This window comes from Saccostrea echinata, unplaced genomic scaffold (genome assembly GCF_033153115.1).
Source record: "Saccostrea echinata isolate AGI-Se365-2 ecotype Australia unplaced genomic scaffold, CSIRO_AGI_Sech_v1 ptg000009l, whole genome shotgun sequence".
NCBI classification, from domain to species: Eukaryota; Metazoa; Mollusca; class Bivalvia; order Ostreida; family Ostreidae; genus Saccostrea; species Saccostrea echinata.
Genome location: NW_026889758.1, coordinates 34,563,326 through 34,591,069, shown reverse-complemented (window position 1 = coordinate 34,591,069; position 27,744 = coordinate 34,563,326). Strand labels below are relative to the sequence as shown.

Below are 27,744 nucleotides of genomic sequence, written 5' to 3'. Positions count from 1 at the left end.
TTACGATATAAAAGGTCATAAATTAGGCTACGATCGACTAGCTTAAAAAAGGAGGATCGAGAAGGTGCGGGAAAAGGACCAGTCCTCAGTATCATAAAGCAGTCTAAGACTTTAAAAGTCAACATTTCTAGCTTTTAATTATAAAATGAACATGTCTTTTTATGAACTGACAAATTAATTAACAACAGGGAAGTGAAACGATTAATAACATTCAAATTTTATGTGTTTTCTAGTATAAAGCTTTAAAAAAAAAAGTAGAAATTTAAAAAAAAAAATGTTTCATTATCCTGGTGCCTGCTTTCAATCAGACTTAACCTGAATATTCACTCATGTACATGATTACACCCTATGACTATTTAAAATTTTAATATAAAAGTATACATACATATTTTAATCATTTCAATATTTTTTTAATCCTTTCAATATTTTTAACATCTTTTTCTCTACTTAAAGATTAATAAAAATTCCTCCATCAAACTTTTTACTACTATTAATAATAATCTGATATTTTGTTTATTAATTTATTTGAAAATAAAAACAAATCCAAGCAGTCTAAGTTCAAGGTCATGATGGTATTTTCACGCATGCGTAACACGTAAAAATGCATATATTGCAGCAAAGCACCGACTTCCGCGATAAGTTGTTTCCGATGTTGAGTTATTTCGACTGTGTACGAACGGATTAATTATGGATGTAATAATAAGAAACAGTTGTGTATAAATACAACATACAATGAAGTTTTTCAATGGATCTATGTCGCTAAAGATCTGCGAGGCGCATGATCTTAAGCCAACCGACTGCTCGACTCGCCATCAAATAGCCAAGGGGGCTCAGTTGATAGATCCATATATATCGGTAGACGTAGATGACAATGAAGTTGCAAGAACCACCACAAAAACGAAAACTCTGACTCCAGTGTGGAACGAGAATTTTATGACCGAAGTGCATAACGGACGTACGTTAGGACTTACGGTTTTCCATGATGCGGCCATTCCCCCCGACGACTTTGTTGCAAATTGTTCAATCCCATTCGAAGAAATCAAGGAAAATTCTAACGATCTATGGGTATGTTAAATGCATATATTTTATATCTTGTGATTTGCGTACAAGGAAGTGTTTGGGAATAGCCAGAAACAGCTACGAAATGTTGGAATGGGAATTTGGATATTCAAGATGGACGCCCGAATCGCAGCAGACGAGTCGCTTTTGTATATTTTTTGGAATGTACTCAACATTCTGCTATAATGTCACATATACTTTTCTGAACATGGCTTACTGATATATATATTTTTACTGAATTTTAGGTCGATTTGGAACCAAATGGACAAATACACATTATATTGGAATTACAAGGCTCTACATCTGAAGGTAATACACAACACCATATCATTAGCATATATTGTACATTCCGTTCGTAACCTCAAATTCAGGTCAGCCTTTGAGTGTGTTTTGCCAGTTACCATTTTGAGACTCTTAATAAAATCAGCTGTTAATGTTCATTGCATGCTATACCATGCTAGTGCACTATTGGCATCTTTTTTGTTTGGAGAAGTGATTTTCAGATTAGCCAATGACGTAGGCTTCTGTCGCCGATGTGATCATTTATGTTAATGAGGTTACCACCAATATTAACAATGTAAATAAATAGGAAGCTATTTATCATAATAAAATAAATATTGGAGTAAATATACATTCTTCTTACTAGTTATGATTCATATTGGAAAGAGAAAAAAAATGATTTTATAGCTGATTTGAAAAAAGAAACTAAATAAAAACAGATTCATTGCAATCATTGCAGTATGTAAACATTGCACTGAGCAGGTGCCCTTGCTGTCATTCTAATTGTTATTTATGTGCATGGACAGGTTAAATTGTTCAGTGACTGGTGACTGATTATATTTCTTTAAAACTTTATAATAAATCTGATAAGATATCCTTTGTAAAGAGAGGGGAGTGGAGGAAAACATAAATGTAAACATTTTTTTAAGTTTATTGATTAATAGGGCTTTTGCAAAAACTGTACAGTTATGAATTTAAATTCATACCCAACAGAATTATATCTTTTGGAAGAATGCTTTTTAATTGGTCAAATGAAAAATGTTGTTTAGCAAAAGAATTAAAAAAAAATTAATATTTTTCTTTATTTAATCAATTATTCAATCTTTAAAAAATGTTACTTAGGGCAATAACTCCTTCATTCAGGCATTTTCTTTATTGTACTTCAAATGTAAAATGGTTTCCCTGATATTCACATTTCAAATTTATTTATAATGTAACAATTAATTTGGAACTTTCAGCATCAGAATTATGTATCTGGACCAGATTTTACTTATTTTTTTTTATGATACTGTTTACTATAAATGTACATTTTTATGCTGAAAAATACTTTTGTTTATTTATGTCTTACAACTAAAAAAATATGGCAACCTATATATTTTTTTGCAATTATTAATTAATTTAAACTATATTCAGTAAAAATAAATGCAGTTTTTCTACTTTGAACCCATAAAATTGTGAGGGTGGAAATACCTTAAAAGCTCAATTTAAGAGAGTACAAACCATTCATCATTCATCTGTTGGAGGTTCTGACAGAGGATAGTGGGTCATCATATTTCAGATTTAAATTGGGGAGTGTCTAAAATATCCTCTTTATATGTAACTGAAAAGAAAATTCATTGTTAAAGTACCAAGTTACGTATAACAGCCATGTTTTCTCAAACATTTGGTGTAATGCCACCCTTCATTGGAATGTGGGAATCCTATTCCATATATGGCATTTCTTTCCATTTTATCAGTGTTTTGAAGTTTTTGTAACACACCTATCGTCAACATTAATTTTTAAGACAGAATTTTTCAGCCACTGACCCCAAATTTAGTATTTATATTGAAAGTCTAAAGTTGTGTTGGATTAAAGTTATTTGATCTAGATAGGACCCAGGGGTGCGGTTGAAGTAGATAAGGAGGGGATGAGAAAAAAGGATACTAAAAATAATCATTGAGTTTGTTTTTTGTTAAGAATTAAGATTTATTTAATAATTCAATTTTACATCTTCTATTTTTAACCATTTCTTTCGGAAAAAGTGTCCCATGGTGATTAATGTACCAATAGATATTAAAAGTCTTAGAATTGCATCAGTTTTTCATTAAAAATAATCTATGAACAGAACACATATAATCATATTAATACCCTTTTTCTACAAGAATGTATTTATATAACTATCCTTTCTTTACATCAACTATTGTACTTGTAATGATACAAACTGATCCAAATATGATGTTGTTCAAGACAAGCAACATGGTATGTAACATGTTAAAATATATTTTAGTTTAGTATGATTCTTTAATACTGTTTTACATTATTTAAGTACAGTATCTGTGTGTTAGTCATTCTACAGTAATCTCATAACCATTTTACATTTATGCTGTATGAAATTTGTACACACTAAAGTTGAGTATTAACTTCCACATAAAGGAAGCACTAGTCTACACATCTGCTGTAGTGTTATTTAATATTCATACTTACACAACCACCCACACAGAACAGTAGTGTTTTGCATTTGAGTTATTTTACCCATTGGCAAATATGACTCTGTATAATTGTTAATGACAGACTGACAGTTGACTTACTTTATTTATAAAAGCCTACTTTCTATTTGATTCATTCTTTAATACACATAAGTAGTTGATACTTTGTTCTATCATATCTTTATACATAATTAACAATCCTAATATTCAAGTAATCTTTATAAGAGAATATTATGTTTTATACTATTTATTGTATCAAAGTTTATCAAAATGGTTTGCACTTTAAAAAAATGAGCATGATGAATGGACGGGACTAATTAGAAATAGCGACAATAGTACTTTTAAATGAGCTTAAGTTCATTGATATTGTGTTTTGGAACATTTAAAATGGGGCTAATAGGCGTTGGCACTTTTACTAGATTTCTGTGGTGCTAAGCAAATGAGAGCCATTGACTCCCTCAGGATAGGACATCTGTCCATCGCAGTTTAACTCCCAGTGTAAATCATTACTAGGGCTGGGACGATATATCGAGTTATCGATTCAATATGAGGCCAAATAAAAAAATATGTGTGGTTCCGGTTACCCGACCTTCCCTATTTTATACCCCTGACCCTAAACTTTTTTTTGGCAATTTTCATATTTTTTCTGGAATTTCCCCCGATTTCCATCAATGGCTCCAGTTGTTTTAGTTTCAGCAATGACGGCCTCCTTGCAAAACATAATGCAAGTGTTTAATAGTGTTAAATCCAAAGCAAGCTAGCATGTAGGTGTCCCCTACCAATATTGACTAGTATCACACCACATTTAAATGCCATTTGCAAAGCAGTGATAGGTATTATTTAAAAAAAATTAAGAAAATCATTTTGTTAAAAAAAAAAAAAAAAAAAAAAAAAAAAAAAAAATCCCTACCTACCTACCCTAATTTTTTTGGAAGTGTAACCGGAACCACACATATTTTTTTGTTTGGCCTGAGGATGATACGCATATCGATATGTGTGAAGAAATATCGAAATATCGCAAAAAAAATTCTGACTTATGTTTTTCTTTGTTTACTTAACATTTTGGATCAAATATATAAAATAAATATGATAAATATAGATATAAATATGAAATACATAATAATTAATACCACTTAGGTAAAATGATTTTGTTTTACAACAGATATACAACTTCTTTGAGTAATTTTTAATTTATTTGTGAAGAAATAATGTTTTGTTCATTTCAATACAAAGAAACATTTTATAATCAATTCAACATATCGTGATACATATCGTATCTTGGCTCAAATATCGTGATACGTATCAATATAGAAAAAGCTGTATCGTCCCAGCCCTAATCATTACCCATTTTGAGCAGGGTGGACTGAAAGAATGAAGATATATAAATATCTTGTGTGAGGACACAGTGCATGCACAACATCAAGTGCCCATAATAGGGATTGAACCAGCAAGCTTTCTGTTACTGGCCACTGAGCCACATGCTCCATCTGTTCTTGTATATTTCAAGTTACTTTATTATCTTCCTAACAAACTAGTAAATTCCTTGATTTTTAAATAATTCAGTGCTCATATCACTCGGCTATCGTACATTGATAAACATTAACAAGTACATGAACATGAACAAGCATAGTAGCACTCAAGTAGTGAGTACCTGTGTAACTTCTGTAGTGCAGAGGGTAGTGCAATACTACAATGTATAAGCATCATTTATACCTATATTGGTAAATAAGATTGTACAATGTTAATGCAGCAGGTTTTCAGCTTTTATGGCTGAATATCTATCTTTTAATTAAGATTAACATTGTGAAAAGAATTGTTAATTTCTTGTCTATTTCTCATTTCTGTAAACATTTTTTTTTGAGGACTGATTATCCCATTGCTAGGATTAAACATGTAAAGTCAATTGATACTTTTTAATTTTTAATATTATGTATTTTACAGAGCCCCCAAAGGAAAGAGTATTTAAAGAAAAGGATGGTTTACTCAACCGCCGACGTGGGGCAATGCGTAGAAGGGTACATCAAGTCAATGGACATAAATTCATGGCCACACTTCTACGTCAACCCACTTTCTGCTCACTGTGTCGGGATTTTATATGGTTAGAAGCAAGTCTTATTTCCCTTTAATCCTTCTCCTACTCTGTTACCACTATTTTTTTTTTCACAATTGTATGACATTCTGACATTTTAATTGTACATGTACTATAAAAATACATGCTATGTCATTAAAAAAAAAAATGCAGCAAAATTTAGATGAAATACCGGAATGTCAATTTTATAACAAGGAATTTAAGTTATCAAGTTCTGATTTATTTGAATGATTAAACGTGAGAGGTTGAGCATTGAGATAAACATATTTTGGACTACTAAGATGCTAAGAGAACTTAAATGCACAATATTTTGCATTGTTTCTTTTTTTGATTAAGTGATACAATGTACAAGTACTTAATGATCTACATCAGAGATCCCGCTAATACTAAATGTCAATTAATTAAAATGGACAGCTCTGCATACTAAGAATAGAAGGTGAAAACCTCTGGTTAATTAAGCCATAAATACTGTATTATTCATGTTTTCTTGACATCTGCACTTCAATTAACAACTCACAAAATTAATTGTGGAAGCCTGGTAAAATTATCATGCATGTCTGAAGTATACTGTTACAGCACTGAGTTTTCTAATTTTGTCAGTTTTTAAATTCTGCAGTAAATTATGGATGATATATTTTTATTCATCTGAAGAAAGCTTAATATTGCATGAATATGATAAGTTTTGATACTAGGTGATGGTATGTCCTTGAATAAAGATCACCTGTGTCATTTACAGGTGAATTAAATCTTATTTGTTGCTGTAATAGTATTCACACTCAAACCAGTATTGCAGTTTTTTTTTATTTCTATATACATGTATCACAAAAGTTATATAAGATATGTAATTATAAATAATAAATTAACACATCTGTATCAATTATGTGTTTTAGTAATAACAGGAGCTTTTGTTTCATTGGTTGACAGTGAAAACAAAAAATCTTAAAAAATATGGTATGATAGTAAAGTACTGTATTTTCAGCATGCTAAAATGAAGGCATCATAATATGGTCAGTCTTAAATTAGCCAATCATTAAGTCAAGAGTAGAGACAGGAAAATAGCCCTCCAAATCATGTGACCAAATTGAAGATTAGGTTTCAAGGTCAAGTTAAACTTGGTATTCAGAATAAATTCAGAGATAATTGGAATGGGTTATCCAAAATAGAAACAGACTGGATAGTATATATTCCAAATAATGTGATGCATTTGCAAGATGGTGGTCACATTAGGTCATCCTTACTATAAATATATGTTTTCCCTTTACTAATGTTAAGGTAAGGTCCAAGACGAAGGTCAATTTTGATAAAATCTTTTAAAACATCTCATCTTGATTTACCTATATAGTGAAGTTTGAAGAATATAATTTGAATATGTCACTCATAAAAGGACAAGGAACAGCTAAACAAAATTGTTGATGGGAACGGACAGACAAACGGACATCATCTAACCATGGACTGGATTTTGCTTTGCAGTATGGAAGAATTTGTAGCATACTGCAAAGCAAAAATCCAATCAGTCTTTTCTCTAATGCAGGGGACTTTGGAATCAAGGTTATCAATGTCAAGTGTGTACATGTGTGGTCCATAAACGCTGCCACAACAGTGTAGTTACTAAATGTCCAGGCTCAAAGGATGACGCAAGTGTAGAGGTAGGGGGAAAATCTGACATGCTACCTAAATATGGAGAAAAATAAAATGTCACATTTGTAAGATTTGGCTACTAGAAAATGTAAAAAAAAAAAAAAAAAAAAAAGAGAGAGAAAGAGAGAGAGAAAATGAGAGATCAGTGATCCAACATATTACATCTACCAAGAGGGAATGAAAGCCTTAAGATGTAATTTACATGTAAACTGTGTTTCAAACTTATTAATATTTTTTTTAAGTGAATAAAAATTTCAGAACCAGTAACTTTTGTTACTTCCTTTTGTCTGCAAAAATGGATGTACGTAACTGCTGATTGCACAAATTTTCTTTTTGTAGCAGGTACCGCGGGTGAAGATCAATGTTCCACATCGTTTCAATGTACACAATTATAAGAGACCAACATTCTGTGACCACTGTGGCTCCTTATTGTATGGTATTGTTAAACAAGGGGAGCAATGTGGAGGTAAGCAAAGGCCTGCAAACTTTTACAGCTACATGTACTTTTGAAACTACTTAATACACATAATTTCTCTTACATGTATCCACAAGAAAATACCTGTATACCCAGTAATAGAAAGAAGTAAAATATGAATAATACACTTAATGTCAACTCAGGTACAGTGAATTCTTGATAATGCTAAGCTATAAATTTTATACTACAAGGAGCACTACTGTGCAGTATTATATTTGTTGAGGTTCAATTTTTATGGATTTCGTGATTACCCAATAGACACATATTTACAATCTCAATGAATATACATGTATATTGAAACGTAAGGTTATATCATTCACAAAATAATGTCTCAATTTTAAGAAATCCATGAAAAATGACCTACACAACTCAGTAATATATTTGAAATTGGATGCACAATGAATTACATCAGTTAAAACTAGGTACATGTACCAGATAATTTTTATGTTCTATAAATCTGCCATAACTGCTTATCTGTCTATTAATTTAAGAAATAAGCTTATATATTTACTTAGCATCTCATAAACAATAAACATTATTCTTGGCTTATTGTTTTATTGTATGTAGTATTATTGGCTTGGCCCCACCCTGTCTTAGCCCCTAGCACAATTCCTTGGCTGTAATTAGTAAAATACAACTAACTTGAATCTACTTTACATAATGATAGTTATATGACTCAAAAAGTTCTGAACCTATTTTACTTGCTTTTTGAGAATGGAGTGCATAGAATTAAATCTTCAATAAATTTATTTTAAGAACAGTACTAAGGAAAAAATATTCATAAATTATATATTTGTTACATTGTTACAAAGAATTATTTTTAAATACAAATAATATGTACAAATGTAACCACAGAAATATTACATGTGGCTGACACTGGTTTTCCCTTCGTTTTCCATCTGTATAGGTATTCCAAATTCATGAATTATTTGTGCATTAGTTATCTAAAGAGAGTGACCAATCAGATCACAGCATTATATTCCCTGTGAGTTTACATATGAAAAGAACGTGGTAGATCTAAATATCGAGAAAAGATTTTTATGCCCCGGCCGTAAATGAAGATTTGGGAGCATACAGTATTTGGTCTGTCCATCTATCTGTCTTTTGCCGGTAATCTGTCTTTTTGTTCACAAAAACTTTAACCTTCCCAAAGTTTTGAATGGTTGGTGTTAGGGCTTTCATGTTTTACTTGTGTATTACTTGTGACGAGACCTTTCTTTCAGTATCAACATATTTGACCTGGACCTGGGAATTTGACCTACTTTTGCAAATTTTATCAAACTTTAACCTTAGCCATAACTTTTGAGCTGTTAAATGTAGGAACTTTATATTTCACATGTGTAGTACTTGTGACTAGACTTTTCTTTGGTTACTAACATTTTTGACCTTTTAACCTTGACCTTGGAGTTTGACTGTCAAACTTTGACATACTTTAAAAAACTTTAACCTTCACCATCACTTTTGAATGGTTGGTGCTAGGGCTTTCATATATCACATGTATATTTCATGTGACCAGACCTTTCTTTGGGTACTAACAATTTGACCTTTTGACCTTAGAGTTTGACCTACAATAGTAAAACCTTTAACCTTGCCTATAACTGTTGAATGGTTGGTGCTAAGGCTTTTATATTTCACTTATTTATTCCTTGTGACAAGACATTTCTTTTGGTATGAATATTTTTAATCTCATGACCTTGACTCAGGAGTATGACCTTCTTTTGAAAAACTTTAAAGTTCCCCGTATTTTCTGAATGGTTGATGCCAGTGCTTTCATATTTCACCTGTGTATTCCTTGTGTCAAGACCTTTTTCTGGGTACCAACATTTTTGAGCTCTTCACCTTGACCCTGGAATTGATGTACATTAAAAAAAACTTTAACCTTGGCCTAGAGCTGCCATATGGGGTCATCAGTGTTTCACAAACACGTCTTGTTTTAAGTGAGATTTTTTTTCCACTCAAGATGAATTGAAAAACAAGCAAATCAAAGTTGGTGATAGTGAATTTTCTATTTTTAGATTCAAGTCCTTTTGGGTTTTTTTTCTTAATAAGAGTGATGAAACAAAGAACACAAATATTTTTGTGACAAAAACCCCTGTGGTTTATTAAATGAGTTGTAATACTGTAACAGTGGCCTGTCTGTTGCAGGAAAGTCAAGATTTTTTTTTCTTTTTTTTTTTGCATAATAATGTCAATTTCTTTGCAAGAACTTTCATATAACTTTTTGCAAATTTTATTTTCAGATTGCAAAATAAATGTTCACAAAAGGTGTAAGAAAAATGTTGCAAATAATTGTGGACTAAATTCAAAACAGTTGGCAAAGGTGATACAAGAAATTGGACTCACACCGGGCAATACAAGAAAAAAGGTACTGGATTTGAAGAATTTAAATAAGAAATTAAGTTTCATATTAATAAAACATAAAATTTGGCTGTAAAGTGGCCACATTTGGATTTATGGTCATTGATAGCTGATTGAAAATGTACTCAGAATAATGAAATGATTTTCAAATTAAAATGCTGTTTAAAAGGTTTTATCAAGAATTTTTGAAAAATGTATTTACTAAATTAGTAGTACATTTAAATCTGAAAATCCTGAGAAAATGTCAATTTTTCAATATATAATAGCATAGATATTAAAATTTCAGTGAATTTTCATACTAGTGAATTAGTTTAAAAGAAATAAATTACTACCGGTAATTATATATATTGATTGACTTTGAACATTAAAATAATAAATAATGAAAAAAATTATTTGTTAAGGAAATTCTGAGAAGTCTGTCCTTTTTAGCTCACCTGAGCTGAAAGCTCAAGTGAGCTTTTCTGATCACCCATTGTCTGTCCTTCTGTCTGTAAACTTTTCACATTTTCAACTTCTTCTCAAGAACCACTGGGCCAATTTTAACCAAACTTTTTCATATGGTATGAAAGCATGAAGTCTCTTTTTTATCTTAATGTTTGAAATTGGACATAGACTGCTAATTCTTTAATCGGTCCATAAGCAGGGCCATTTTATGCATAAAGTGAATCTAGCTCTTTATTTGTTGCCATCAATGTGTAATCCAATTCTCAAGAATTGATTTTCTGTTTTAGCCATCAATAAGTACAGAATCTCCGAACAAGGATAAACAGGGACGCTTGACATCTCCTCTTCCTGAATTGGGTAAGATATTTGAAATTTATATTCATTTCAATAAACAAATGGCTGTTTAGTTACGCAATAAAACAACAATGTATAATAAGTATACTATTGAACAAATTTATTTGCATGAGCATCGTAAGGTGTATATGATATTCTTTCTAGAGTAGATTTTATTTAAAAAAAGTAATAAATCGTGGCATGAATATTGAGGCCAACAATAAAAAATGGTTTGTTTGATATACGACGACCGACCCATCGTAAACACCCCTACCTATCTTTTTTTTCAGTACTTTAAATTCTTTAATTTTTTTTCTATTTGTTTCAAGGTAATTACAGATTTCTTGATCATTTTTAAAGTTAAGGTTTATCATTTCTCTTTTTTTTTTGCATCAGTATCAATGCCAGCTGTCCTGTGTATACATTGTAATGAAAACATCAATAAACTATAAGTCTGTGATTTTATTGATGATTATCAAGGCATTCTAAGATAATTAAAAAAAAAAACCCAGGTAATAATAATAATAACTACCTACATGTATCTACCTAGTCACCTTCAAAAATGTGGGTCAGAGTACATCAAACAAAAAAGATTTTAATGATGGCCTGAATGAAATTTGTGTTAAATCAAAGTATCATATTGCACTAGATTCACTATTAAAATGAGATTTATAAATAGAGCATTAATAAAGAATGAACTGAATATATCAATGTGCTGTGAACTGTTGTTGTAATCTAGTAAAAAATTATTCCTATCATACAAAAAAACAAAACAAAACAAAAAACAAGGTTCATGAAAGGTGTAATTTGGCTCTGATAAATTTCAAATTGTTAAATTTGAAGGAAAAAACACCTTTAGTATCAAAGAGATTTGTAATCCTTTTCATGTAATAAAGAGTGTCAAATCACCAGCTTTTTAAAATTGTACCTAAAATGACTTGTACATGCAGCTGTATATTTTTGCTCACCTTGATGAAGTCAAGTTGAATTTATGCTATACATCCTATGTAGGCATCCCAGGTTAAATTTTTCGAGCAGATCCATTTCCAAAGTAATTATAAGCCCAACGTGGACCAAGATGTAAAAATGGTGCATCTAGAGATGCCCATGTGTTCAGATGCTGCACCTAACCTTTATTTTGAGAAGAGTGGCCAGATTAGTTTTTGGAGTGGGTGCATTCTTAAGTTACTATAAGCTGTATCCAAGTCTTGGACTAAACTTGCATGGATGATAGACAGTCAAACCTTGATATCTCAAACTCGATTGGACCAAGAAAAAACTGAGATATCCGAGGATTCGTGATATGCAGGGTAAAATATTTAAAGAATAAGTATTTGGAACTTCCAAATCACTTCGACATATCCATGGTATTTGATCTCTGTTAGAAAGAATTCTTCCCCTTGTTCTTTAGACATTATATTTGGAACTTGTGTTGTGCTCATTTTAAATTACTTTGTCACAATGATCAGCAACTTTTCTATGTTCCTCCATAAAAGAACTCCAGAGAAGAAAGCAATGGAACAGCTGTTCTTCATATCAGTATTTTTGTTTTTTTTTCATAAGCTAAGAATTAACTAAATTTATGTGGCCAACTTATGCTTAAAATGAACCAAGTTCTTTTAATTTATGCATGTTTGAATAATTATATGAACCTCTAAATGTTCTTTCTTTACAAACTGTATCATAGTTATATTTTATTTGCTACTTTTTTCTCTCTATTTTTTTTTTCGTTCATTGTGTTTCTTATAATTTTATTTTAGAAAAAAAGAAAAACGGGAACAAAAAAATTCCCTACATGCGGAGTCACACAGTTGCTAGTATGTAATCAAACACCTGTCTTTGTCCTTGGCTACATATATTTCTTTTCTTTTCTCTTTGAAGGCAGATATGGTGATCTTGATTATACAATCCTCCTATTAACAAATAATCTCAGGAGTAATTAACACTTTATTTGGGGTGTCTCATTGAGAAGTTATGGTAACTTATTTAAGGAATGTTATAGTCATGCTTACAAAACATTTAATTTATGGTTTATAAAGAATACTTCCATGAAATATTGTAGAAACTCAATATCTGAGCAAATTTAATTTTTTAAAATCTAATTGTAAATAATTTTTTTTAAATTAATTTCTATTGATCTGCTTCATACATGTACATATTTATTGGAGAATATATACAATTTTTAAAAATCTTTTTATCTTGCACAATCTTTTTTTTTTATGAGTCACTGTTTACAGGACTTTGCTTTTCATGCAAGGTAATTGATACAAAAGTACAAAAATGTTAATTAATGTGCTGAGGATTTAAAAATCAAGATATTTCCCACAGAAAAAATTCCACAGCTTTTGACAGATTCATCACCACTTTTCATTTCTTTAAGGGATTTGAACATATTATTTTGAAAATCAAGTGTATTTTAATGAGTATATTTTATGTATATCTAGATCTGATAGATAAAAAAGAGGTAGAAATCTCAAAAGACAAAAAGAGAAGTATGTAAGAAAATCTATTCACCACAGATAGTGCTTATGACCATATAAAGCATACTATAAGCAGGCCTCTTACATAGCAATTTAGTTAGCTCGTAAATACATATATGTATCATTCTGTAGCCAGTGACAAATTCCTGTACATTATATATATGTACATGTAGCTGCATGCCTTGGAATCATTGTGCACAGGTGTCATGCTGTCTCTGAGTGGCTTCATCTTGTTCAATCAATTCAATTCTTTCATTTTTGTTTTTTTTTTACCATTGGTTGGTCGGAAGATGCATGGTAGACTACAGTTGCATGATTTTTTTTCACAATGTAAACCAGGTATTGGTATGTAAAGCTGTTGGCTAATAGAACAAAAACTCACAATGGATATTGAATGTGACTGATTGGACACGATACTATCATATTCTGTGGCCAGATTTTGCTTCGTTGGATGTCTGGAAGCATGTACTGTGTTTCCCACACATTTACTTATTATTGTTTGTGTACTTATTTTGGCATGTTTATTTACAGTATATCTTAACTCAAAGTCATGGGCTATTTGGCACAGTCCTGAATTAGCTATTTCAATACTGGTAGAAAATCATGTTTTGGAAGCAGTCATAATAATTGAATCAAAGGCACCATAATATGAATCCTGTTCAAATAAGTACACACACAGTAATTGTTCTTGTAAAGAATAGTGCATCTCTCATTTTGAAGTAGAAGTGATTGGTACAGTGAAAATCTAATCAGTATCTTTTAAATTTTTTGTTAGATTCAAGATAAAATGGTCATATGCGTGTTCCTTACACTAAGAAAATACTGTCGATGCACTGATGAAACTTGCAGTCATAAATTTCATCTATTTACATTTATGTATTGTAACAGGAGAGATTAGATGTTAAAATGGTACCAGTATATAACTTGCACAGAAGTTTCAGATATATTGCACTACTACTTGTTTTGTGTGGTTTTTGAACCATTTTCTGATAGCTGCACTTTTGTATGTTATTGTTTTTAATGTGTAATGCAAAACTATAAAATGATTGCTGTTTTTGTAATATCCCCTAAGAATAGGGTGTTTGCTGTGTTTATGTGTGCAGTGTTGATGTATAGATGTATTGAGATGTAACAGTCAAATGAAAAAGAGACCTGTAGCAAACACATGCTTGTACTAGGCATATTAACGAAACTGTGAATAGCCACAAATCCTTGAACTAACTTCAGCTTCTTTCATCTTACCATTGCAAACTGTATGATTTTATCCCATAGGACAGAGTATTGGATAATCTTTTGAGTGATAGAAATGCTTTGCTAGCCAGTGAAATAATGCTTATAGAAATTACATTATATAGTAGGACATATATAAAATAGGCAAATTTACATGCATAGACTTTTGAATGAGGCTAAATGTAATGATAAATTTTTAGATGAGTAATTATAGCTAAACATAAGTGTGCATATTGTATAATGGGAATGTAGCTTTTTCTGTTTCTAAAAAGATTGTAAGATACACATTTTTGTGAAAACAAGACTTGATAATCGTCTATTGTTACAGATGATGGGAATGATGAGTATCCAGAGGACAGTGATCAGAATACACTCTCCGCTGACGACATGTGTTTAAGTCGTGGGCGAAGTCCATCACAGGACAGATCAGGCCAAAGACGTGCAGATAGAATCGGCCTCAAAGATTTTGTCTTTATCAAAGTTTTGGGTAAAGGCAGTTTTGGCAAGGTTTGTTTTATTTAGAAATTACAGTTATTTATTTATTTGGTTAACAAATAAAAATCCTTTTGATCTTTACTTGAAGCTTAGGCTTATACAAGTTGTGCAGGCATCATAAAAAGAATGGCTTAAGTTTTTACTGGATTTCTTGGTACAATGGATTTGATAATCTTCATTATTCTTAGTATATTTTATTATTTATCATCTGAAAATGTAAATGAGGTCTCCATAGCATGAGTAAGTTAACTTTAAAATTAACTAGCCAAGGGATGAATAGTGCTCTTAAGATTAAGTACAATCTTCATCTGATTTGCACAATAATAAATTAGCTCTTGAGGTTTTTAACATGACACATATTGCTTTTAATCATGTACATGTATTAACTTGTACATAAATTAGTGGAGAAGGTGCTAAAATACGATTACTGTTAAAATAAGTATGTTCACAATATAAAAGTAATGTTCTAAAGTCACTATAAATCTTTGATTTAATGATAAATATAGGTAATGTTAGCAGAGAAGAAGGGTACAGATGAAGTCTTAGCTGTAAAAGTTCTTAAAAAAGAAACAATATTACAAGATGATGATGTAGAATGCACCATGACAGAAAAGAGAATCCTCGCTCTTTCTGCAAAGCATCCCTTCCTCACAGCACTTCATTCATGCTTCCAAACAAGGGTAAGTTCAGTAGAGAGTTGTGATTTTTTTTTTATTAAACATTTGAAGTGTTAATCAGTAGTTTTGTAGAACATCTTGTCTGCATTGAAGAAAAGTGATATTGCTTTTATATGCTTTATAAGGGCTTGTCCATGTGTATAAGATATGTTTATGATTAAAAGCAACCTTCATGTTACATAATTTAATGGCATTCATTTTGTCATTAGTGTACTGAAAAAGTAACTTTACAGACATTGCAGTCAAAGGAGTCAACATTAACTTAAAAATAAATTAGACCAGTCAGACTAGCACCTGAAGATTTTTACTAGCTTTGATCTCGGCTTCACTATAGACCTGACTTAATATCCATGGATCGTTTAATGAAGCAATTAAGTAAAATACCGACATGAATAATAATATCATCAGTGTTTTTTTTTGTTTTTTTTTTGAGATGCAAAAAAATTATATAATATATTGTCGAATAAATTTCTTTTTATTGAATTTAAACATTTTTCAACACAATTTAATCCTAGGCCTGGCTAAAGTAAAACGTAGACTGTACAACATTTGTAAAGACATTGACCCAGCTAGCAGGAAGGATGACTTTGGGTAGTTGTAGCATTTATGAGAAAATCAAATGGGGTCAAGATTGGCAAAATATTGACATGTATGATATTAATAAAAGTGTAAATCATGATTAAATGATGAAAGTAGGCCTTTCGACTGCTGCTAGGGTTCGATGTAAAGAACCAGAACTTATCACTGGAACTGGTTTATAACTGGTCCGAGGTAGCTAACTGTTTTTAAGTATGTCAATTTTTAGCGTTTTACAAGTGTCCCTTCACTGTCAGCGGAATCTTATGACTTAAAAAATTAGTACACATGGAAATTTTTACCGGCAGTACCGACGGCTTTTGACAAGTCTGGCAGTGAAAAGTAGGTATTGATAATGAGACAAGACACTAATTTCGAGTCAGTGTCAAAATTACATGAATGACAAAAAATGCGAAAAACTATGCATAATAGCATCAATGTCAATATGACGACTATTACAGAACAAATACTTACAAAACTTTGTTCACTGTTTGATATAACACTAAAGCCTATAAATGTTGTTTTCATGTAATGAATGGGTAATATGATGTTTGTCTTACATAAAATAAATAAATGTAATAACAGTATATATTTTTTGCTTTATTCGGTTTGATAAAAAAGCAGTCACCTGAAAAATGGAAAGGAGTATTGTTGTTAAAGAAACTGGAAATGAATGAACAACCTAGCCCCCTTTTTCACAAAAATGAAGTAGCCTTTTTAAAAAATTAGCATATTTTGATCCCTCCCTCCTGAGTGACATCACAAAAATTTGGGAGGATCTAATTTTAATTAAATTGTTTTTAAGTACTTAAGTTCACAAAATTGTACAACTTATTATAAAATGGATAATCTTCAGTTGACAAGATTCTTAGACAATTTTGATGAGTATTAAGACTTAGTGTTTTCATGGTTTTAAACATTTTCAATTGATGACAGATGTCAATTATTTTCTTCTAAAGCACCGGGCATTATCTTTTTTTGGTGCTATTGTTCATTGGCATGCATGAAACTTCTTCTTTCAGAAAAAATTTTTACCACTTGTATGAAGTCAGTTGTCTTGGTTTATTTATCTTTGTAGCTATAAGAAGATAAAGATTCACTTTCAAGAGTGTTTATGTACATGTAAATGTTGTTGTTTTTTTTTTTTCATGATTTAACAATTTCCTTTTGTGTTGAAACCAATAAGAACAGAAATGCTTTCTCTTTTCTGAAGAAATGGGTTTGTCATTATGTAACAACCAATGTTCAAAAGAGAGCTCAATACGTTCCATTCAAATGGAAAATTTTACTACATTGATGCACATCATTGTAGAAGGACATGAGATTTTCTAGCTGTTAACTCATAATTTGCATTATCATATGTTGAACATTGTAGGACTAAATGTATTATTTGTTTTCTGCTCTTTTTGATACAAAAAGTTCTACTGTACAGTACATGTGTGTCATCCTGTACAATACATAATATTAATAATTTCGCGATTTACAGATGAATTAATGACATAAAATATTTAAACTGATTAAACTGTATTTTTTGTTACATAAATTTTATTTTTGACTTCAGTTTATAAGCTTTTTACTAAGGATTTTTCCCTTCTTTTATACTTTGGTTCTTGTATAAGGCAGTAAATATTATGTAGATTGATGCGTGTATCTCTTCAGGACAATGAGTGACATAAACTCAAATTAAGTGGTAAACATGGTAAGTATTACATGCAAAAAAAAAAAAAAATCTGAACTTGCCACGCTTTGTTTAACCACTTCCTCAGAAAACGTGTAGCTTGAATTTGTCAGGGAACTAATATTGTGAACTCTGCACTCTGTTACTTATTTCTTAGCATAACTGCTGCTAGATTTTATCATGGTTAAAGAAATGCATTTGAAAATTAGCATATAAATATATTTATAAGCACACAGTTATTAAAGAATACTCTAAAACTATGTACATTATTTAATTAAATATGTTAACTTTCAAGACAGAAGAAGAGATTACGTACAATTACATTGTTAATATATAAGTGATTTTTATGCCCCCATTATTGATGATTCGGGGCATTAGTTTTTTGGTCTGTCTGTCTGTTGGTTTGTCTGCAAAAACTGAACATTGTCCATAATGTTGAATGGTTAGCTAGGGCTTTCATATTTCACATGTATATTTCTTGTGACAAGACCTTTCTTTGGGTACCAACATATTTGACCTCTTGACCTTGGAGTTTGACCCACTTTTTTACAAAATTTTACCAAACTTTAACATTGGCCGGTGCTAGGGCTTTTATATTTCACGTGTGTTCCATGTGACCAAACCCTTCTTTGGGTGCCAACATTTTTGACCTCATGACCTTGGAGTTTGACCTACATTTGAACAAGTCAACCTTGGCTATAACTTTTAAACTGTCAGTACTAGGGATTTACTATTTCACTTATGTATTTCTTGTGATAAGGCCTTTCCTTTGGTACTAATAATGTTTATCTTCATGACCTTGACCTTGGAATATGACCTACTTTTGAAAAACTGAAACCTTGACCATAATTTCTGAATGGTTAGTGCTAAGGCTTCCATATTCACATGTATTCCCTGTGACAAACCTTTCTTGTACCAATATTTTCAACCTTATGACCTTGACCTCGGAGTATGACCTACTTTTGAAAAACTTGAACCTTAGCCATAATTTCTGAATGGTTGAAACAAGGGGTTTCATAATTTAGTGTTTGTGTATTCCTTTAGACAAGACCTTTCTTTGGGTACCAATCTTTTTTACCTCTTGACCTTGGGAGTTTGACCTACTTTTGAAAAGCTTAAACCTTGTCCTTTTAACTGTCATATGAGGGTATCAGTGTTTCATAAACACATCTTTTTTTGTTGTACTAGTGTATAGCAGTCTTTGAAATACAATTTAAGAACTGAAATGACTTAATTATCTTACATGATTAAATGCATGTACAGTGTATTTGGAAATTGAAATTACTGTGTGCAGTAACTTACAGGTATATTCAACCATGAAATCCATGGATTGATAACTTATTTTGCCAGTGTCTTGCTCTTTTGCTCTTACTTTCTAAAGGGAAAGAAGAGAAAAATACTCAAAATACATATTTTTAAGATCATAACACATAAATCATTTGTTTTTAGCTCACCTGAGCTGAAAGCTCGAGTGAGCTTTTCTGATCACCTGTTGTCCATCGTCCGTCTGTCTGTCAGTCCGTCTGTAAACTTATCACATTTTCAACTTCTTCTCAAGAACCACTGGGCCAATTTTAACCAAACTTGGTAAAAACATCCTTGGGTGAAGGGGAGTTTAAATTGTTAAAATGAAGGGCCAAGCCCCCTTCAAAGGGGAGATAATCAAGAGAAGACAAAAATTGGGTGGGGTCATTAAAAAATCTTCTTCTCAAGAACCACTGGGCCAGAAAAGCTGAAACTTATTTGGAAGCATCCTGGGGTAGTGTAGATTCTAAATTGTTCAAATCATGACCCCTAGGGGTAGGGCGGGGCCACAATAGGGAATCCAAGTTTTACATTGAAATATGTAGAAAATATCATTAAAAATCTTCTTCTCAAGAACCACTGGGCCAGAAAAACTGAAACTTATGTGAAAGCATCCTGGGGTATTGTAGATTCTAAATTGTTCAAATCATGACCCCTGAGGTTAGGGTGGGGCCACAATAGGGAATCCAAGTTTTACATTTAAATATATAGGAAAAATCTTCTTCTCTAGAACCACTGGGCCAGAAAAGCTGAAACTTATGTGGAAGCATCCTTGGGTAGTGTAGATTCTAAATTGTTCATATCATGACCCCCGGGGGTAAGGCGGGGCCACAATAGGGAATCCAAGTTTTACATTAAAATATGTAGTAAAAATCTTCCTCTCAAGAACCACTGGGCCAGAAAAGCTGAAACTTATGTGGAAGCATCCTGGGGTATTGTAGATTCTAAATTGTTCATATTATGACCACCGGGGGGGGGGGGGGGGGGGGGGTATAACAATGTAGGAAATCAGGTGAAGAACAGCAGGGCCAAAGTTACTCAGGTGAGCGTTATGGCCCATGGGCCTCTTGTTCAAAATTATTCTAAAGTCGTCATTCATATTTTTATATTTGTAGGACCGATTATTTTTTGTGATGGAGTATGTAAATGGTGGTGATTTAATGTTCCAAATTCAACGAGCTCGTAAATTTGATGAACCAAGAGCTAGATTTTATGCTGCAGAAGTGACTCTTGCTCTTATGTTTCTTCATCGAAATGGAATAATTTATAGGTAAGAAGTACAGCTATTCACAGAAAATTAAACTTGCAAAGTGATGATGAAGAAAAAAGATTTGCAGTATATCCCAACATCTCTCCTCCAAAATTGATGAAAGAATTCCTTCACTGCGCAACATTCATTTTCATATACATCTTTGTAATGGTGTACTTTATGTAAAAATATTGCTTAATAGCAATTCTTGTTTTGTTTCAGGGATCTGAAATTAGATAACATATTATTAGATGCTGAGGGCCATTGTAAAATAGCAGATTTTGGTATGTGTAAAGAAGGAATGTTTGAGAACAAAGTAACACAAACTTTTTGTGGCACACCAGATTACATAGCACCGGAGGTAAGACACCTTTAAAAGAAGGATCGTTTATAGAAAAAAAAAATATGACGAGAGAACCTGAAATGCAGTGTATATCACATTTTTGAATATTTCTAATATAAATTCTTAATTTAAATTCTATAGAAATGTCAGAAATTTTTGTTTGTGCTTAGCTTATCAACAGAAAAAGTCAATTCCATTTGCTTTTCATTCCTTATGCCTCATGTATTATAAATGTTTAATTTCAGATATTACAAGAGCTAGATTACGATGCTTCTGTAGACTGGTGGGCATTAGGAGTTCTTATGTATGAAATGATGGCTGGTCAGCCTCCATTTGAAGCAGATAATGAGGAGGATCTGTTTGAGTCAATCCTGCATGATGATGTACTCTACCCAGTCTGGCTCAGTAAAGAAGCAGTACAAATCCTAAGAGGGGTAAAATTACTTTCTTCTCATCCAATTTTTTTAAAGCTTTCTTTACAGTACAAAAGAACTTGGAGGATAACGTAAATGAGAAAGTCATTAAAAAAGATCAATGTCAACTTTTTCCTTTAAACATGTTAAAAATTGTTTTTCAATGTAAAGCCTATATTAAAGTAAATGAAATAAACAAATACAAGCTTAGTATTTCAGCACATTCCTATCTATTATATGATTTTTATGCCCCGCATTGAAAATGGCCAGGGCATATAGAGTTTGTCATGTCTCTTCCGTCCTTCCGTCTGTCCTTCCGTCCCACTTTGCATTAAGTTCAGTTCAAAACTCAGTTTCAATGAAACTATTCAAGATATTTTATCAAACTTCCTATGCTGATAGATTTTGATGAGAGCTATTCAAGTGCATCAACAATTTTTGACCTTGACCTTTCCTTTGACCTTGACCTCAATTTTCTTCAATTAGTGTTTAGCTCAGTTTTAAAGAAACCATTCAAGATAGTGTAATTAAACTTCATATGCTGATACATACTGATGTAAGCTATTCAAATGCATCAACATTTTTTTACTTTAACCTTTCCTTTGACCTTGACCTCACTTTTCTTAAATTTATGTTTAGCTCAGTTTTAAAGAAACCATTCATGATATTTTTATCAAACTTCATATTTTGATACATTCTGATGTAAGCTATTCAAGTGCATCAACATTTTTTGACCTTGACCTTTCCTTTGACCTTGACCTCACTTTTCTTAAATTTATGTTTAGCTCAGTTTTAAAGAAATTATTCAAGATATTTTTATCAAACTTTATAAGCTAATACATAATGATGTAAGCTATCAACTCATCAGACTTCATACTTTAAAACAAATTTTCATGTTGCATTACTAACATACACTCAGCGGGGTGTTCATGTCCTATGGACATATTCCTAGTTATGCCATGCCATGAATATAGCCAGGGCATATAGTGTTTGTCATGTCCTTCCATCCTTCTTTCTATCATTTGGTCAGATTTTGTGTTTAGCTAATTTTTATAGAAACTATTCAAGATATTTTGATCAAACTTCATATGCTGATACATATTGGTAAGAGCTATTGAAGTGCATCAACATTGATGAATATGGCCAGGGCATATAGTGTTTGTCGTGTCAATCTTCCGTCCTGCTGTCTGGGCATCCATCACACTTTGCATTTAGCTCAGTTTCTAAGAAACTATTAAAAATATTTTTGTCAAATACATACTAATGAGAGCTATTCAACTGCATCAACTTTTTTGGACCTTGGCCTCACTTTTCTTAATTAGTTTTGCCTCAGTTTAAAAGAAACTGTTCAAGATATTTTTATCAAACTTCATATGCTGATGCACAATGATGAGAGCTATTAATTTGTATCAAAATTTTTGGACCTCGACCTTTCCTTTGACCTTTTCTAAAAATTTGTGTAGCTTAGTTTAAAAGAAACTATTCAAAAATATTTTTGTTCCCCGCTTTCACTGAAAGTGAGGGATATTAATTTGGGTCTGTCTGTCTGTCAGTCTGTATTTCTGTCGGTGTGTAACACTTTCTTTTCCGTGCAATATTTTGAGAAGCCTTTGAGCTTGAAATTTTACATCACAACTCCCTATCATCTAAAGAAGACCCCTATTGATTTGAGGTCGAAGGTCAAGGTCATGAATTCATACATTCTGTCTGTTTGTAACACTTCCGTTTCTGGGCAATATCTTGAGAAACTTTTGAACTTTTGCAGTGAAAATTTATACCACAACTCCCTATGGCCTAAAGAAGACCCCTTTTGATTTTGAGGTCCAAGGTCAAGGTCATAAATTCATACATTCTGTCTGTGTGTAACATTTTCTCTCCATGCAATATCTCAAGAAGCTTTTGCAATGAAATTTTATACCATAACTTCCTATGGCCCTGCCCACCCCTCTCAAAGTGTCCTGCCCTGTTTTTATTTTTATTTAGTTCATTTTTTTTTTTTTATCAAAAGTCAACTGGAAATTTTTTGGCATCAATCATGCTCAATGTTTTAAAGTTATTCCTGTTTGTATTTAAAGTCGTGTGGCACTATTTTTAGCACAGGAGCATGTGGAGAGTTATAATATATAATACAGGTTGTCGGCGGACTTTATATTCTAATTATTACATCTGTTAGAACTGTTTATTGAAGGCTAAATTAGACACCATGTGTTGTTTTGTTGTGGGGGGGGGGGGGGGGGTGTCCAAAGTAATTCTTTAGGATATACATTAAATAACTGCAAATCCAGTGGGGGGCCAGAAACTAGTCAAGATAAATTTATCAAACTTCATATGCAGATACATATTGATAAGAGTTGTTCAACTGCATTAACATTTTTGGACCTTGACCTTCTCTATGACCTTGACCTAACTATTTATAAATTTGTGTTAGCTCAATTTCAAAGAAACTATTCATGACAAGATATTTTTATCTACATGCATGTACTGATATATATTGGTGAGAACTTAACAACCGTCCATATTTTTTTTTTTACCTTGACCTTTCCTATGACCTTTGACTTTGTGTTTAAAACTCAGTTTCAAAGAGACTATTCAAGATATTTTCAATACATATTGGTGTGAGCTATTCAACTGTGTCACAATTTTCTGACCTTAACCTTCTCTGTGACCTTTACCTCACTATTCCTCATTTAGTCTAATCTTAAACAAAGAAGCGTGTTACATTTCTTTTCATGTTGAATTACTTGTGAACCCTGAGTGGGACATTCATGTCCTATGGAAATATTTCTAGTTTAGTATGATTTTAAATACATAGATCTAGGTTATCTGTAAATTGTATGAATAATTTTCATTCTTAGTTTATGACAAAGAATCCTGCCAAGAGACTTGGATGTGTAAAGGATCATGGAGGGGAAAAGGGAATCTTAAATAACCCATTTTTTCATGAGAAAATTGACTGGGATCTGCTAGAAAAAAGACAAATAAAACCTCCATTTAAACCTAAAATTGTAAGTAATTGAAATATTATGCTTACATTTTACCAGAAAACTATGAGTGATTGAGATGTTCTAAGTATCATCACAGGTCTGAGTGAAATGCTGCCTTTCTTTTCCAGAAATCAAGAACAGATGCCAACAACTTTGACAAAGACTTTACTTCTGAGGAACCAACACTTACTCCAGTGGACCCAGCTGTTGTGAAAACAATCAACCAAGAAGAATTCCAAGGCTTCTCATTTATTAATCCAGACTATGGAAAACTGTCCTATTGTCCGACCTCGGATATTCATTGACCCCTGCTAATTTTAAAGAAAGATTGTGATGACCCCTTTCCCCCTTCTTGCTCCCCCACGCAGATCAATAACAGGCAGTAAACAGACTAAAGAAAGATTCAGAGTGAAAGAAAGAGTGAGAAGGAAAAATATTCTGACAGAAATACATAAATTTTCCTTTTTTTAACTAAAGTAACTTTGTAAAATGAAATTATTTTGGGTAGTTACAGATGAACCAATATTTCCATATATTCCAGCAATTTGTTGTGGTGTGTCACCAGTTCTCTAGTTTATACCCCATCATCGTTTTTTTTTTCAGCCTCTTCATTCAATACCTCAGTTCTTTGACTTTTTAGAACTAAAAAACAAAACCTAGTCATGGCCACATATGATGCTGTGAATGTTTTATACATGTTTACATCACAGATCAATTTCTCATGCTTTTTTTCAACAACAGAATTTTTTTTTTTACATTTCACTATCGTAGTCTGTTTATGAAAATTCAACTTTAGAGATATAATTCCTTTCCATACTGTATATTGTTTATTATTTACATAATTTTTATATGAGTTGATACTGTAAATGCATTTATAAAAAGAGAAGAATTTCTGACTTTTACACAAAGGAAGTTTTTATTAATTTAAGAAGGCATTGGTACTGTTAGAGACAACATTTTTACAACATGTGAATGAAAACTGAGACTGAAATATGGCTTCTAAAGTTGTATTGTACGTATACATGTACATTGTAAAATAAACAAACACAGGCCAAATAACAACAAAACATATTTATATACATGTATTTGAATATATTCTAGTCAAGTTGCATCCGGTGTAAAAATTCAGTGATACAGTTATGAATTTCTTACACAGGTGCTATTTAAGTATTTTTCTGTTGCATATCTGATACCAACATGAAAATTTTAGAATTATATTGTTTGTACACTATCAAGTGTTAATAAGGTACAGAAAGTTACCTGAAATGAATACTTGAATGGACAAAAGTCTGTGGTGTCATATAACTTAAGCCTGTCTTGTTGTGCCCTTTACTTAGAACTCTGGGTTATAACCCAGTCTTCAAATGTTATCATAATCTGGTAATGATCTCACTTTTTTTTTCTTTGATAACAAATTGTATTTTCACTAAGTAAGTGCTAGTAGGAGGAATGAATATCTGAAAATTCAAACATAATACCAGTAAAATAAACTTTTCTGATTTAGTTTTAGAAGATGTGTGATATTCCATGCCTGTACAAGTACATGTACCTCTTAATTGAGAGGGGTTTTTTTTTCTTGATAGTAAATTTATGATATACACAAATACATGAACCACAAAGCTAAGTTCCATTTAAGTGAAGAAATAAAGCTTGGCATTCCTTTTCATAATTTATTAACACCAAGTTCTGAAGGCTGTTGAATGCTCTATGCTTTTCCATGATGGAGAAGAATAAACTTGCTTGAATTTTTGCATAAACTGAATGAAAGATGAACTTATTTATGCAAGATATGGTGTTGATTGACCCTCAAGCAAAAAAAAACTTCAAAATTGAGACAAAATAATTTTTTTTAGTTCAGTAGATAACTTATGATCTAATGATTATATTTATAGATTACTATAGATATATTATAATCACTATGAGAAAAACATGGATTAATTTATTGAATTTCTTTGACAGAGGGTTGTCACTGATAAATGCAATTTTTTTCAGGATGGTTTTGCATCTGAAAAAAAAACTTTCATTCCTAAAGTTGTTTTCACAGCATGGCTTTTATCTTGCATTGAAATTGTAGGGTTCAGTAGAAATGTGCTAATTTTTTGCAGATTATATTTTATTTAACAGTTTGTGAAACAGTATTTCACTCAAATCCTGTATGTTGATAAAAAAAATATGTTGAGCATTGTGCTAAAAATAGACTACAGGGATAAAACATGGGACACATGCAGCATTTGTTGGAGAGTTGATGGAAGAAGGATTGTGAGATTGTTTATGACAGTAGTCAGATTTTCTCTAGATATATATGTTGATGTCTTTCCTGCTTTACATTAACTATATCATATTCTTAGAATTATTGGCAGACTGAAATTTCTTTATATCAAGTGATACATTTTTTGTGGGTGTAAATTTTTAAGAGGGTTGCAAGTGATCAGTGCAATATTTTTTAGTTGTTTTATTGTTTTTTAATTGGTTTTATAGATGGAGGAAACCTTGGTCATGCATGTATTTGTGAACGGAAGCAGAGTGTTGGTACTCTAACATACATTTTTTTTTAATTTTTGTTGAAAATCAATATTTAACAATACATGTACCAAAGCCTCCAAACATGTTATTAATATTAGATGCAAGTCTTTGATTCAAGGGATCTATCTGTTATATATGTATATGTTACTGTAGATCTTTCAATAAATGTTTCCCAGATAATTTTACCTCTGATATTTTATGTTAGGCCTTGAAAAAACTTTTTTTATTGGGACAATCTTCATTGCTACTTTTTGTTTTGGCCACATTTATAAACATGAGATTTTTGTTAGATTTAAAAGTGGGGGGAATATTAAGTTGAAGGCATTCTGTCCACAAACGAATGTGCTATAGACATATGCAAATTAAAAAGAAAATGTTTCCTGCCATGTGATAAGATTATTGTGTAAGACTTAAGTAGCTGCCACATGAATTGATATACCATGATATTAGTATCTTTGTTATCAAAATTTTCAGATTTCCAAAAAGAAAAAAGTTATGTGCAATGTCTCTTATTTCGGGGTAAATGCTTTGTGGGTGAAAATATGAAGTTATGTGGTATTATTTGTATAAAGACACATTTTAATGTACAACTGAATAATGCTGGACAAGCACACTGTGAGGAGAGTACAGATTGTCATTTTTTAGAACTACCCTGATCAGTATTGCGTGTAATCATGTCATTTTCTAGCAACTTGCAAGTAATTTTCTAGTGACTTTCAAGTTTATGCCGACGATGTGTACTATATGTATTAATCATTTTATAGTACTCTGTGAAAGCTTGTTTTTGTTTGGATTTTTAAATTCCATATCATTTTAAGGAAGAGTTTATCTGTGACACATGTCTCATTAATTCCATTGTTCATTTTACCATAGAGTTCAGCAACCTCTAACAAAGGTTTTAAGTTGTATAATAAATGTAATAATCTGAA

The 27,744-nt window shown here is 31.6% G+C and overlaps 1 protein-coding gene across 3 annotated transcripts; it reads left to right on the top strand.

Moving 5' to 3' along the window:
• The first annotated feature begins 600 nt into the window (after nt 1–600).
• LOC133182267 (calcium-independent protein kinase C-like) lies at nt 601–27,744 on the top strand. Of its 3 annotated transcripts, XM_061317044.1 has the most exons (16): nt 601–1,065; nt 1,305–1,368; nt 5,467–5,623; nt 7,146–7,260; nt 7,592–7,718; nt 9,968–10,092; nt 10,817–10,886; nt 12,623–12,679; nt 13,307–13,354; nt 14,901–15,079; nt 15,574–15,747; nt 20,419–20,573; nt 20,775–20,913; nt 21,141–21,329; nt 24,164–24,313; nt 24,421–27,744. In XM_061317044.1, the coding sequence occupies exons 1-16, from the start codon at nt 733–735 to the stop codon at nt 24,595–24,597; spliced, it is 2,259 nt and encodes a 752-aa protein (XP_061173028.1). In that variant the 5' UTR covers nt 601–732; the 3' UTR covers nt 24,598–27,744. The 3 variants fall into 3 exon arrangements, with proteins under 3 accessions (XP_061173028.1, XP_061173029.1, XP_061173030.1); XM_061317045.1 differs by lacking the exon at nt 13,307–13,354; XM_061317046.1 differs by lacking the exons at nt 12,623–12,679; nt 13,307–13,354.

What these genes read in the sequence shown, in the direction of transcription:
- LOC133182267 (XM_061317044.1), top strand. Translation starts at nt 733, where the DNA reads ATGAAGTTTTTCAATGGATCTATGTCGCTAAAGATCTGCGAGGCGCAT. An exon ending in CTCAAAAGACAAAAAGAGAA is followed by an intron (nt 13,355 to 14,900) that starts GTATGTAAGAAA and finishes CTATTGTTACAG; the next exon opens with ATGATGGGAATGATGAGTAT. An exon ending in CAGATTACATAGCACCGGAG is followed by an intron (nt 20,914 to 21,140) that starts GTAAGACACCTT and finishes GTTTAATTTCAG; the next exon opens with ATATTACAAGAGCTAGATTA.